Source organism: Prunus avium, chromosome 3 (assembly GCF_965620075.1).
Source record: "Prunus avium chromosome 3, drPruAviu1.hap1.1, whole genome shotgun sequence".
NCBI lineage: Eukaryota > Viridiplantae > Streptophyta > Magnoliopsida > Rosales > Rosaceae > Prunus > Prunus avium.
In genome coordinates, this window is record NC_142286.1 from 29,023,992 (window position 1) to 29,038,101 (window position 14,110).

Here is a 14,110-nt window from a genome sequence, read left to right on the forward strand (position 1 = left end):
AAGCATACCAAACCAATGCTTTTTGGAAAAAAAGTCTAAAAGAATAAGTCAGAGTTACCAAACACCCTTAATAAAGGCCGACGGGTCAAGCTCAGTGAAAAATAGCATCAACTCCATTGGTCTCAGGTTCGAATCTCATGACATCTTAACAGTGTAAACGTGAGAAAACCATCCTCTCTTCCTAACTTCGACTGAAAAAAAACACCCCCCAAAAAGGATAGTGTTTAACAAGAATTAAAAAAATAGTAGCCCCACATGCGGCTAAATTGCTCATGCAAATTCCAATCACAAAGGCAAACATTGGATAATGGTAAGAACTTAGACAGAGTACACACTAAAGTTGGGAGGGACTAAAATGATGTTATGGGGTCGTCTTGTCTCTTGAATTAAAATCTGTCGAGAGTGCAATTCATGTGCAACTACAATTATTAAATGGACCCTGATGATGATCGCTTCTTGTATTTTGGTTTGTAGAACAGATATGGTTTAATTTGGTAGCATATTGTAAAAACGGAATTTTAACCCATAACCATACTAACTGGCACCAATAAAATGATTGAAACAAATTTTCCTTTTATCATGGTTCAAACATTTGCAAACCAGTCATCTGCCGTAGTTGATCAAATCAGTTTTTGAACTTGACTAGTATTTGACACAAACCAAAACGACACGATTCGAATATGACTCGATAACATGATAGGATTTGTAACTAATCACCATGTCCTAAGTTTGAACCCCGTAGATTATCAAAGCATTGTTTTTGCTAATGATATGACATATTTCAATAATATAAAAAAATGTAGCATTTTATTTACAGAATTTTGATCACTTTATGGTAATTAGTGAGGGTCTATATCCTACAACTAATTTAACCCTCCATGTGAATACCTACACTACAGTTGTCTTAACACGTCAATCTGTATCTTCATTGTCGTCAGCTTCTTGGGTTTCCCATTCTTCAATGGGGTTTTGGTTCATCGTAAACCTCCAGCTATCTCCTTCCTCTATCTCCCATTGTCTCTTAAGTTCAAAGATTGCTTTAGTGGCAGCGGCAGCAATTGCCGGATTGCTATCCTCTGCGAGTCTCTGCAAGGAAAACGATGGACATAAGTTTCTGGCATCATTATGGCAAAGAATGATGATTAACATTATGTAATGACCATGTAACCTGTAGTGCTCCCATTCCTGCATTTCCAAGAGTCCACATCGATGGAGCTGCAGCCAAGGCATTGGCTAAGGCTTGCCTATACAACAAAAAACAAACAGAGAAGAGTGGATGATATACAATATAAGTAATGTTAGAGTAAAGAGCAACGAGGGATTTAAAATTCATAATTCATACAGGGTTCCTTGTCAATGGCCTATGTCACTAAATCTTGAAAATTTGAGAGGTTTCTTTTTACACTCTTTCTTTGATACAAGAGGTTTCATGAGCCTTGTACATGCACTTGTAAAGCATATTACATTTGGCTTTGTACTTTGACATCTTTGTTTCAGAACCATAAAGACCAAACTCATAGCTTAAGAGGGGGGCCAACATTGTCTAGGGGGCCTAGAAGATACATAACTAATGCTTGCATAACTTACCTGGTATTGACATCAGGAGAATTTGAACACTCTGCCAATAACGATACACTACTTTTACCATCCATAGCGTCGAGATCAATAAGAGTTGCAATTAACAGCTCGAGCTGCTTCAGATACAAAAGATTAGTTAAAAGAAGGACCCCACAACCAAACTAACATTAATTGCTCGACCAGATTAGGAACGTAAATACATAGAGATATGAACCTCTTCAGGATCAGTATAGTCAATTCCATCAGCTTCACAGAGAGCAGATGCCATACTCCAGTAAGCTTCCTGTACACCATTTATACGATTATTAATGTCCTGAATCGCAAGAAAGTGAGGAAGAAAGAGAACTGGAGATAGCCAGGAAATAGGGACCTGAATTGCAGTAATGCGATCAGTAGATACTTCACCAAAAGGGAAATCAAGACTTTTGCCATTCTTTTCAAGCATTATACGCCCCAGCATGTCATTTTCTGATACAATACCATTTTCGCTATGCAGAGGACTGGATATGAGCATGTCAGATATTATGTTTCAAAGGTAGATATACAACTAATAGAGGAGATCTAATGAACAAGGAAGTTAACAATCACAAAAGAAACTTACAAATTGTACATTTTGCTCACCATCCGGTCATGAATATTTTTGACAAACTGCAAAACAATATGAAAAAGGATCAGAGACCATGGGAAACTATAGCTGGACATGATAAACTAGGAAGATGATCTCCAACAAGTATCCTTGGAGAGTATCGCAAAGCAAATGAAGTTCACCTCCAAAGCCATTAGGGCATCTTCCATTGCACGTTGTTTGGCACGGAAGTCAGCGCGGCGCAAATCAGCCTAAAATGAATCATAAGACAGCATCAAGAATGTATACTTTAGTGCATTAGTGCAGTTTTTACTGATCCATCAAGACAGCATCAAGCAGAGCACGCTGTTTTCACCGTATATGTTGTCTACTCATTGTAAATACACTATTTTAAGAAGTTCACATGGTTAATTGATGCACTATTGTATTATTTAGATTTCTTTAAAGTTTTCTTCAAAATTTCTATGTTGCAACAAACAACAGATAGAACCCAACTATTTTTTTGTTTCTGTTTTTTTATGGTACCTCTAAGGCTCCGTCACTCCAATGCTTATCAGCGGCAGTTTTCAATCTAGACTCTGCTTTGTCTTTTAAGATCTGTGGAGGATGGTTAGTTATCAAATATTACCATGAAAGCCAGGTAAAAAGTGTCTTCACCTCCAAGATAAACAAATAAAATTTTGACCCCCAAAAAAAAAACACAAATAATACACAAACCATAGCAATATGATGAAGGCGCTCAGCTTTCTTCTTCACATTACGGTCAATTTTCTCCGTATCCTCTCGTGCCCGAGCTACAGAGCAGAAGGTCAGGATAAGGAAATCAATAACTTTCACCAGAAAAAATGAGAAAGATGGCTGCATGTTAGGCAACCAAAAGAATGGAACCAAACACCATATTCATTCTACAGTTTTTGTAAACAAATAAAGAATAAATTCATTCTAGGCAACCAAAAGAATGGGGAAAGATGGCTGCATGTTAGGCAACCAAAAGAATGGAACCAAACACCATATTCATTCTACATTTTTTGTAATTCAATAAAGAATAAATTAATGTAAGTGCATTCAAGAATAAATAGAATTTTTAAAGCTGCTATAGAAAAGCTCTGCACTGAACATAAAGGTGAAAGAGTTTTACCATCAAGCTTAAGAAACCCAGACCCAAGAATAGCAACGTCTTGACGTGCACGGGCATTCAACCTCATTATGCCACTGACAAGAAGTGGCAAAACATGAGCAGTGATCTATATGTATGAACATTTCAATTTATTTAAAACCACGAATTAGATGACTATCTTGATAAATTAACAACAACTACCACATGCAAGTTGCAATGCATGTTTACATCTATTTTCTCTTGTAAACCATGCTCAACCTGACTTTATAATGCATAATCTACAGAAAAAAGCCAGAAACATGGTGTTACAAATTTTGCACACAGGTCCTAAGTACTTTTAAGATTCCTAAACTAATTGTAATTTAACAATGCAAGATTAGTTCTTGGTGGATTTATGATCAATTTGCAATCTCATCTAGGGGGACAAAAAGCAGTTTATGAAAAATTACCGAGAAAGCAGAATAATATCATTGCGAGCCCTCTCATTTACAAACTTTGCATCATTGCAAACAAATTTACAAGCTTCAGCTAAACTGGAGTGAGTAGTTCTCTCAGAAAAGACTGGATGCTCATCTTCCTCATCCCCACTCTGTGAACTAGTACACAACAGGAATTCTTTCAATGATATTGCAAAAGAAAATGGCAGTGTTTACAAACTTCATGCACTAATTTGTTCAAGTCGAGAAACAGACTAATTTGGTCAAGTTGAAGATATAACTATAGAAAACTCTGAAAGAAGAAGATAAATCATTATTAAAAATTTAGAGACAGTATATTAATGAGGAATACATTGGAGAACACAAGACATCAAACAAATTCATGAAGTAACTCCTTCTGATAAGTGAAAAAACAACAATTCAAACTCAAATTTGTATTAATAAAAGACAGTGAACTAATTGTAGGTACAGTTATAATTGACAAGGGAGTAAAAGGAAGAGGAAATCAATTAGAGTGGCACATAACAAATAGACGTATTTCAGGAAAGAGGAAGCTCGGTCAATTAAAAAGCAGGTACGCATACCATCCAGGGAAGAAAATAAGAGAAATTTATTAAATGACAGCCATGGTAAAAGATGAGGGTCAATGTGGCCTAACTGATCCTCAGTAATTCAAGTAACATCAATACCAGGATAATTCCAAGATAGCAGTTACAACCCCATTTGAGAAGGTGATGTAAAGTGCTATAGTCCAAGATATCCAAGATAGCGTAAAAAGCTAATGGAAAATGCTATAGTCCCATGGGAAATGTTAAAATTTCATGGGGATACCAAAAGTCTATCTGGTTCTGAACAGCCCCCTCCAGACTCACAATCTGATAGGCTGAAGCATCAAGAATCTTCCAAGAAGAAAGTGGACACTCAAACTGGTGTGCAACTTTGGGAAGTTAGGCATCCTTATCTTCTCCTTCTTCTGATAATCTAGGTATTTCTTTTGAAATATTTCCAATTCTTGCTTTACTTCTTTCACTTCCTTATCTCTCTTGTTCATCAGCTTTGTTCAAAAGTCAAAGGCTTTCTGGTCATACTCACATTGTTCTTCCAACATCCTTTGTACCGCAATGCCACCATTTGTATTGCTGCCTTCACATCTTGAAGCCTTGTTATCATAATCAGAGTCTGGTTGCCTATTGCAGACTCACACCCTTCTTCCTCTAGTTCTGCATATAAATCACTTAAAACTTTGCGGTGGCTGCTTTAAGCTGTTCAATTGTTGTGACAGGATTCCCACCATCCATCTCACTTACTGCACTTCCATCTAAATACTCCTTTGGCCCTGATTCTCTATATCAGAGAAAAAGTTTCTAGAGAAAGTAATGGCCTGTCTACAGAAGTTGGTATCACAGGAAACTTTCCCTCTGGTTCATTATGTTCTAATTTAAATTTTTTTCTGATCTTGACACAATTATCTGAAGATCTAGATGAAGGGAATGCACATGCACTTGACCTTAGTTTGAGGGACGTGAAAGCTGCCTAGAGGGTGAGGCCCCTGCCACTAGATATATATATACAGTACTGTACTTGTTCGTCTGATTCCCTCTTCCTGTTAAGCAAATCCTCCTTGTGGTACGTTTACATAATCTTCAATGCCTTATAAAGAGTTATATCCTTCGGTCTTGTCTTGATAGAATCCCTATGAGTGATTAACGCTCTCTACTTCCAAGTGTTTATTTCTTACTCTAAAAAGTATGCAAGTAAACTTGGTGTATCTCCTTCAGTGGTCTAAGGCCGCTTGCTTACTTAGTGCTTGCGCTAAGGAAAAGTTTGATCTATAGAGCTAGATGTGGCTCCTATCGAGATTAGAATAAAAAACTCATTATATCAATCAACCCTGTAGCCAGGAGAATCTATTCCTATGTCTGTAACTTCTCGTCTGCTCAGGCACTGTTTCTCTCTTCTCTTTGGCAGCCAGATGGAGACATATAAATTGCACTTTAATACCTTCTATGTTTCAGAATACAAACCCCAAGCTTCATGTGAAAAATTACCAGGGATCATAAATCTCTACACATCTACAACTGTGTAAGAAATTCACAAGTTCCCATTTACCAGTACAAGTTGAAAACAGTAAAATCATAAGCCAATTGACAGGTTGATACATAAAAAAAGGCTAGCACTACAAACAAACAATTTGTTATATGCACTAGCGATGCTTATCAAATAAAAAATGCAGAACAACTGCATCATTCTTTTAAGTAAATTATTACTCCCTTTGTCCTCCTATCATTAATGTTTGCTCCAAATACACAGAATAATATCTATTTCAAAAAAGGAAATTCACAGAGTGTCAGAAACATAATAGCTGTTTCTAAAAGTCATAGTTAAAGAAAGGCATGTTCGAGATTCCTGAAACGTAGAAAACATAAATGCAGATTTTGATAAATAAAAAAATTTAAAGCATCCTTTTAATGAAAGAGAGAGAGAGAGAGAGAGAGAGAGAGAGAGAGAGAGAGAGATGTAAAAATATTCTTGATCAGGTGTACGTGTCTGGTAAATGAAATTTATATTAATTTCTAACTGATTCTTACCTAGTCTCCCCTGCAGGATCACCATAAGTTATAATGGGTTCTTTTGCTTTGGTATTATGAGTTCCTCTTGACAGGTATAAGACAGTAGATCTCTGAGAGTCAGTGAAACTAACAGGTTTACCCAATATACGCCACAAACCATCATTAGAAAATATCATTTTTTCTTTCAACGGACGTCCATAGTTTAGCTGCCTCAGTTCAACCCCTTGACTTGGACAATGATAGTTATTTCGTTGCATTGACTTGGCATAAGAATTTAAGATTCCATATGAGTTAGGAATAGTTTTTGTATTAGTCACCGCAGGACAGCTTAAAACCTTGCTTGCAGTAAGTGCCATGGGCAGGATCAACACAACGACGAAGTGAAACTAGCCAGAATTTCCCTCACAAAAGCTTAAAGCTTCAGCAAAGACAGAGAAACGAAACAATGAAGTGTTATATTCTCATTTAACATAAAATTACTTATGAAAAATTACTACTGCACTAAACAAAAAACTTTATTGTACCAAAAAATCCTTATTAAAACAAAGTAAGTTTTTATGAGCATCAAATATACACTATTTCATTCAGCCTTCAGTCAGGACACTAAGTACCCTATATCTGCATTCTAACATGTAAATGAAGACCACATTTCCTTGAGAATCCCTTTTAACTCATAGGCACATCTTTTTCACCACAAGAAATTCATAACTTTTGGCTAGAGATATGATTGGGTTCAGAATATTTCACCAACATAATCCTTAGAGCCAACCAATAAGGTACTAATTACCTATCTTTTCTCTAGTTCTTTTCTTGGAAAATTCTAAGTTTCATGTCCAGTGTTTCTTATTAGGGTTCCAGAATCAGTGAACTTGAAAATGTTCAGTGTTCAAATTCCCTTAACTATGAGGTTGGAGTGCTTCTGCTCTATTCCAAAATCATGTTGTGAACATAAATAAATTTTTTCATTTTTTTTCTTTCAATTTTTCCAATTCCAAAATCATATTGCAGTTCAAAGTCAGTTCAAATCAGTGTTCAAATTCCCTTCGGCCGACATCATCGGATGCCCACATCTACAATTATCTCTTCTTCCATTTAACCACATTTGACGGTCTTGGTAGTTTCCTCAGGAAGTAGTTGGCAACAACAGGTCCATTTTGTTCTTTCACTTGTAATGGAGAAAGCTGTTGTTGTCAGTTAGAATTCAATTAATCAGGAAGTGATCTATTTTGATAGTTTTAAAGGTGTTACATAAGCTGGATGAAAATTATTAATTTCCACTTCACTTTCTGGATAAGATTGTGCTAAACAACTCTAAAATGTTTAGATATTCCATTTGCCTATTACGTACAGCTAATGGGTAAAGCTTAAACTTTGATTCAGGTGCGGGTAAGTTATATAAATAAATAAAAATTGATAGCTTATGGAAAACTAATATAGTTTACCGCAACATTTCAGTTTAAATTTTTATGTCATGATTGCAGACGCATTCCTGCATAATTATTTTGCCATGATCATAAAGCAAACGCATAATTGTAAATGCAAACTTGACCTTGAATATAGTGATGACGAAATCTCACTAAACCAAAGCTTAAAATTGAAAATTAAAGAAACCCCACAGAAGAATTTGCAGAATAATGACATGAAAACAGTTCGAAGTCAGTGAAGCAAGCAAGAAATGCAAGGAAACTAACTAACCTGCAGAAAGCAGCACTGACTTTCCAGAGAGAGAGAGAGAGAGAGAGGGGGGAAGTGAGTGAAGCAGCCAAATTTGTAGTCACAAAGGAGGCAGAATGTCAAGGGAATTGAAAGGAGAAATTGCAACCACAAGCAATGCTTGTGGCCCCAGAAATGCCAACGCAAAGGACAAGAACAAGGAAATATAATGAGAGAGAGCAACATTTGTATGTATGCATGTATGGATGAAGGTATGATTTGTTACCAAAAAAAAAAAGAGAAGGTATGATTTTTGGCATCCACTGCAGTCTCTCTCCCCCTTTGTTTATTTATTTTATTTTTGACTTTGCTTACTGTGTGCCGGATGTTATGGATTGGGCTTACCACAACTGCAGAAACTCTTTGCTAAATGACAGAAAACCTAATCCGTTGTGGATAAATGTAAAAAGAAGAAATAAAAAAAATGGCGTGTATACTAAAGCATGTTCGAGGTAGATGTCGCAAAATATTACATTTTAATTTGATGGTCTAGATGGCAATTTGACATTTTGTAAAATTGCTGATTAGACTCAAAATGTTAGATATCATATTACTTTATTATATATTTTTTTAAACGAATGAGACTCATATGATAAATAAAACTATAAAAATAATAAATAATAGTGGGGCTTAAAGTTCAAAAAAATCATTAGAATAACATTTGACATCAACTTTTATGAGATTTTAATTTTGAAATTACCTTTCTCTTGTTGTCTTCATATTCATGTAGGAATTGACTACTCAAAGCCCAAAAAGTTCATAGGCCAAAATGTTCTCCAAGCCCAACACATCCCATGCTCATAAGCAAAGTTTGGCCCTAAATATGTGCAGTGTATCAAATCCAACAAATGTCAACAAGGATTCAGAAGAATTAATTATTGATGATATTTGCGCCATGCCGAGTGAAAGCCTAATTTAGCACTTGGGAAGATCAGACGTTAACCAAGCATAAATACCATACCAACTTCCAGTCCTCGCAATTCAAGCTTTTAATCTCTATTATAATGACCAAGCATGAAAAATGCGTGTTAAATGCATCCTTGCAATGTCAAGCAGCTTCCTTTATATCAAACCATCCAACAAGCTTAAGTGGGCCGAAACCATACAAGTGCAACGGGCTTGCAAGAAGGGTTGTGGTTTGGAAGGTTACGAAAGTTCACAAGACCCATGGAACCTATTGGATAATTGATACTTTGGGTTGTTTGGGTGCACCAAAGTTCAAGCCCATTTCTTCAGTTCTCCCATGTGGGTGAACAAATGAGATACTCTTCAAGTTGTCCCTTTACCCACTATAAAACCAGTTGTTTCCAACACTCACATTTACCTGCTGGAAATAAGCATGTTTTAGGGCTTCCTTTTAATCAAGGTCTAAAATATTGATGATATCGGAAATATCGGTAGTTCAAAAACACGGAAATTTCGATGGAAATATCGGGATATTATCGATATCGATAAAAATTGAATAAAAACCACGGAAATTGTAAGAAAACTTGGAAATTTTTATTGAAACTTTGCAAGATGTTTATTTAGTCAATTATCTATTAGTTTATCACAAAAAATTGGAAGGAAATGCATTGGATGATGGATTTAACTGATTTAAGTTGATTATATAGCGAGCTAGAAAACACTGTGAGTGTAGAAAATATGTAGGAATTAATGAAAGAAGATTAAACACACCATAATCATTTATATATAATGAATTACTGCAATATTTTACACTTTATACATTGCATGGTAAGATACATGAGTGACTTAATAGAAACTTGAAAAGGAATGGTCAAAAGAATTCAAAACAATTTGTTTCTTGCAAAAAGAATTCAAAACAAAATCATGTATATATATAAATATTTTAGCATATTTTCATAAAAACATAAGTGATATGGTTGTTAAGGTGTTGAAGGAGTAAAATGGGAGGGGTTCGAATCCCCTTGGTGTCTTTTTTAATATAGAAATTTATCCTAGATAATAAATATTAGCTTGCAAACATTTTAAAGACGCTATAAATATTACACGCCGAAAATACAATCACAAACACGTATGCAGCTGAGTTGGATAAGGCGCTAGGCTGTTCTCACAGAGGCAGGGTTCGAATCCCTCTATGCGCAACAGGGAGAATTTTCAGCATTTTTCTTGTATTAAATGTTGAAATTATTGCCCATGAAATTATCGCGATAATAGTGTGGATTGGTGCGAAAATATCGCCTCCTCAAAAAAAGGATATTATCGCAATAATATCGATTTTTCAGTCCTTGCTTTTAATCGATGGAACAAGTTGTTTTCGACACCCTCATTTGCCCTCTGGAAATAAGCATGTACTGGCGCTCCTTCTTATCATATTCCATGTAAATGATAACCTCAAACACAACCCCATACTTTTCCTTCATTCTCCTACCTCTGGAACTCCTAAATCCTATAAGAATCAAAGACATAAACACCATAACGTCCAAGTCCCAATCTTTTCCTTCCATGGCCTTGATCTTTGAAACCCTCAAACACTCTAGCTAAACCCTCAAGCTTCAAATTGACTGTAAAAAAACTCTACACCTAAAATCAATCATCCATAAACGCCATACCCATTGCTCCAAACTCCCACTTCTCTTCTCTCTCAAATATGTGAATCACCATACCACAACCCTAATCCAAAAATCACTTAAAGACCCGAACAACTTTGTTATCAAATTCTTCTAACTATTCCATCTTTTCAACGTTGAAGATTATAACTTCATCAATATAACATATACAACATGTCAAATGGTAAGTGTGTGTGCATATGTATACAATTGTGTGGGCATATGTATATAGTTTTGTTATATTAAGGTCCCCTAAGTTTTTACAATAGGGAACATCCTTAAGACTTTAGTAAGATGCTATGCAATGGATGGCTCAATAAGCTTCATGCGACAAGGGTTGGCTTCACAAATCCCCATTCTCCCTAGTGTTTGTTATTGAAGCAAAAATTACTCCTCAATGTATTATCCACCCTAAACTTGGGGAAGTTGAGCTACAACCAAAAACATATTGTCCTATTTTCTATCTATGACTACACATGAATGAAATCATGGGATTAGTGGGACTTGATGGCCAATCCCTACCAAGGCAAACATGTCATATGCCCATGATCAAAGGCCAACGAAAATCAACTAATATGGTTGATGATAAATTGAAGATAATCAGAGTTGTGTACAAAAGCCAAGGGACTCTATGAATTGGTGCTTGAGTAATGGCTTAGGCATGGCCAAAGCACATCATATACGGTTTTCTTTTAAACTCCACAAGCTATCTTGGTTCATATCAATTTATCTACAAATGTGCATGTTGTCTTATTTGACACCTCAAGAAAATTCCACATAGATCAAACTCCTACAACGATTATTTTCTCTCTCCATATCTGAGAACGAAAGTGTCTTAAGAAAGAAAATGGGGCATATGTGGAAGAAAAAATTACTCATCAAGGTATTATCCACTAGCACCCTAAACTTGGAGAAGTTGAGCTACGCCTAGAAACATATTTCCCTATTCTCTATCCATGACTACACATGAATGAATTCATGGGATTAGTGGGAGTTGATTGTCAAGGCCTACAAAGACAAGCATGTCCTATGTCCATGATCAAAGGCTAGCATGCTTCATGCCACATGGAAAAGCCTACATGATCACCCACTACCATGCCCATGATGGAGTGCTTTTGGATCATGGAGAAAACCATGGAACATAGAACTTGGAGCCCAAGAGTTGAATGCCTATAAAAGGCCAATTAACCCACAATCCAAAAGGGGAAAAATAGATATTATTCTAAATTTGCTTGCAATTATACTCCTACTGAATTTAGCATGGGAGTGTTTTCTTCTAGGTAACCTAAAGCGATTTAATCCTCAATTCATCATGCGCCTCTTTGATCAATGCAAATCTTTCTTCCAAGCCATCCAAAATTAAAAAAAGCGATGTATAGGGAGATGAGCAAAAAGAAGCTTTTTTTTAATCAGCTGAAACGGTACCTCACAAGTTCCTTAATCCTCACTATACTGAAGAATGGGGAGATATTGTATTTGTAAATCTTCGTAACCAAGGTGCAATTAAGTCAAGCATTGTTAAAAAAGGAGAACCATTTACAACAACCCATCTTCTACGTTAGCAAGAGTTTGGTTGATGCTGAAAAGATATACACCATGCTAGAGAATCTTATCCTCACCCTTGTATGTGTGTAAGTGTCACCTGAGGCAAGAGGCACAAGATAAGCTACAAATCGTGGGGATGGGATATTCGTGGGTCCATCCTAAGTATAAACTCGTAACCCGCAACCCAACTCCCATCTATGTGTCAAAGGCATCAGGATCAGCCACAACCTTATGGTGATGGGTTGTTGTCCTTGTATGCATCCAAGTCTAAAATGTCTACTCAATGTTGATGTGAGCACAACAAGCATCAAACTAACTTTCTTCACATTCTCAACACGCTCCACCTCGCCGTTCAGTCGTTCTATTTCTGCATGGGTATCCTTACACTCAAGATGGAGGGCGACAACTTTCCCCGTGAGGCTAGAAAACTCATCTTTCTATTCCTCTCATTTGGCCTTGCTTGCCTTAAGGCGTTGTTCTTATGAGACTCAAGAAAATTTTCTAACTCATTCTTTCGCCTTGGACAACTCAACCAAGTGATGCTCAACCGTCTCTGAAACATTTATACGAAATTATTGTCATGGAAGTCAAATGAAGTAAACCAACAAAAGAAGAAATGAAACATACTAAAATCAAGTGATGAGCATGTTGCAAAGAAAGATCACAGTCATCCAACTTTCTTAATTCCCTAAGGTCACGAGGCTACCGATTGTCGTGTCTCATTCTTAATCTCCAAGGCTACCGATCATCATGCCCCATTCTTTAAGGCCCTTAAGGGCAACAAGCGTAATATCATCTGGACCCCAGAATGCAAAAAATCATTGAAGGTAAGACACTTCTGGGAATCCCTAAATACTGATGTCATCATCATGATCTCAGCTACCGAAGACACCTTCCTTCGATGTGGCAGTTACCTGCTGAAGGCGATTGCTGAAGCTCTCAACTACATAACCTAAGCCTTGGACATGTGTCGCCATCACTGTGATTTGCATAATGTCCCACATCGAAACTTTGTGCAAACCCCAACTTTCATTTCTTTATAAAAAAAGGAATAGTACCAAGGTAAAAAGGGAAACTACTTTTCACCTTTACGATTACTCTGTTAAAATTACTGTGTACCCCATACTTGTTGACTTAAGCACCGAAGAGTCTTTGGCAAGTACCACACCAGTACCCGAAACTTGACATTTGCTTCTTCCATCCATTCTCCTGCAGGATGACCTTGTGACCAAAGATCCCTTTTTCTAAAAGCCCACGAACCTTAGTCTTGTTGAAGACTCCACACTTCTTCGATCTAAGTTGAATCCAACTTCGAACATCAACAGAAGACAAGACTGCAATGGCAATGCTCCCAAGTAAGACAAGACGATCGAAAGAAGCATTTTGGATGGTGTAGACCCGGAGTTCAATTGTATCATAATTGCTTTCTAATCAAATAGCGTCCAACAGCCCCATGGGGTCTGAGTTATTTGGAGGCAACACAATCATTAATTTAAAATTCTGCAGGATATTCGTCATTTATAGGAGGGCGAATTGGCAATAACATATAGATACTAAGTTAATAACAAATAGGTATCGAAGGGTTTATCGACATGTTATTGATATCTCATTGACATTATTGCAAATCCAAGGGAGTATTGAAAGTAGGGCTAGTCCAAAACAAGTCATTCACAACTTTAATCTAGTCTATCAAAAGCACCTCCTACAAGAGGAGAGGTGTGGCTATCAACTCTGTCCCAACCACACCACATTATATTAGATCGTGCCCTTAGATAAGCCAGAACAAAATAAAAGAGACATACTATTTCCATCAAAGAATATAGTAGAGCATAACAGTGATTTACAAAATTTGAACTTTATCAATCACATTTTAGAGCCTTTGTCACGAAGATATTTGATATAAGATCTTGGTTGCTAATTTTGGTATGAGATCATTGTTGCTAATTTGTACAGTTGCCCAACTGGCTTCTTTTAGTTCTAGAAATTCCCTCTTT

General features: G+C 36.5%; 1 protein-coding gene across 2 annotated transcripts; it reads right to left on the reverse strand.

Annotated features, from left to right (window-relative positions):
* Positions 1-724: 724 nt before the first annotated feature.
* LOC110755149 (senescence-associated family protein) lies at positions 725-8,150 on the reverse strand. 2 transcript variants are annotated; one of them, XM_088250892.1, is made up of 13 exons: positions 7,984-8,150; positions 6,307-6,706; positions 3,731-3,877; positions 3,303-3,376; positions 2,882-2,958; positions 2,690-2,761; positions 2,347-2,415; positions 2,180-2,226; positions 1,949-2,078; positions 1,793-1,861; positions 1,588-1,694; positions 1,169-1,244; positions 725-1,086 (listed from the first exon to the last, which is right to left on the reverse strand). In XM_088250892.1, the coding sequence occupies exons 2-13, from the start codon at positions 6,642-6,644 to the stop codon at positions 913-915; spliced, it is 1,380 nt and encodes a 459-aa protein (XP_088107018.1). In that variant the 5' UTR covers positions 6,645-6,706; positions 7,984-8,150; the 3' UTR covers positions 725-912. The 2 variants fall into 2 exon arrangements, with proteins under 2 accessions (XP_088107018.1, XP_088107019.1); XM_088250893.1 differs by having other exon boundaries at positions 1,588-1,691; positions 7,984-8,148.
* Between the last annotated feature and the right edge of the window lie 5,960 nt (positions 8,151-14,110).

Bases quoted from the DNA above. Each gene is read 5' to 3' on its own strand.
- LOC110755149 (XM_088250892.1), bottom strand. From the start codon at position 6,644: ATGGCACTTACTGCAAGCAAGGTTTTAAGCTGTCCTGCGGTGACTAAT. The intron at 2,959-3,302 runs GTAAAACTCTTT...TCTGCTCTGTAG, and splicing joins TGGGTTTCTTAAGCTTGATG to CTCGGGCACGAGAGGATACG. The intron at 2,416-2,689 runs GTACCATAAAAA...GATTCATTTTAG, and splicing joins GGAGTGACGGAGCCTTAGAG to GCTGATTTGCGCCGCGCTGA.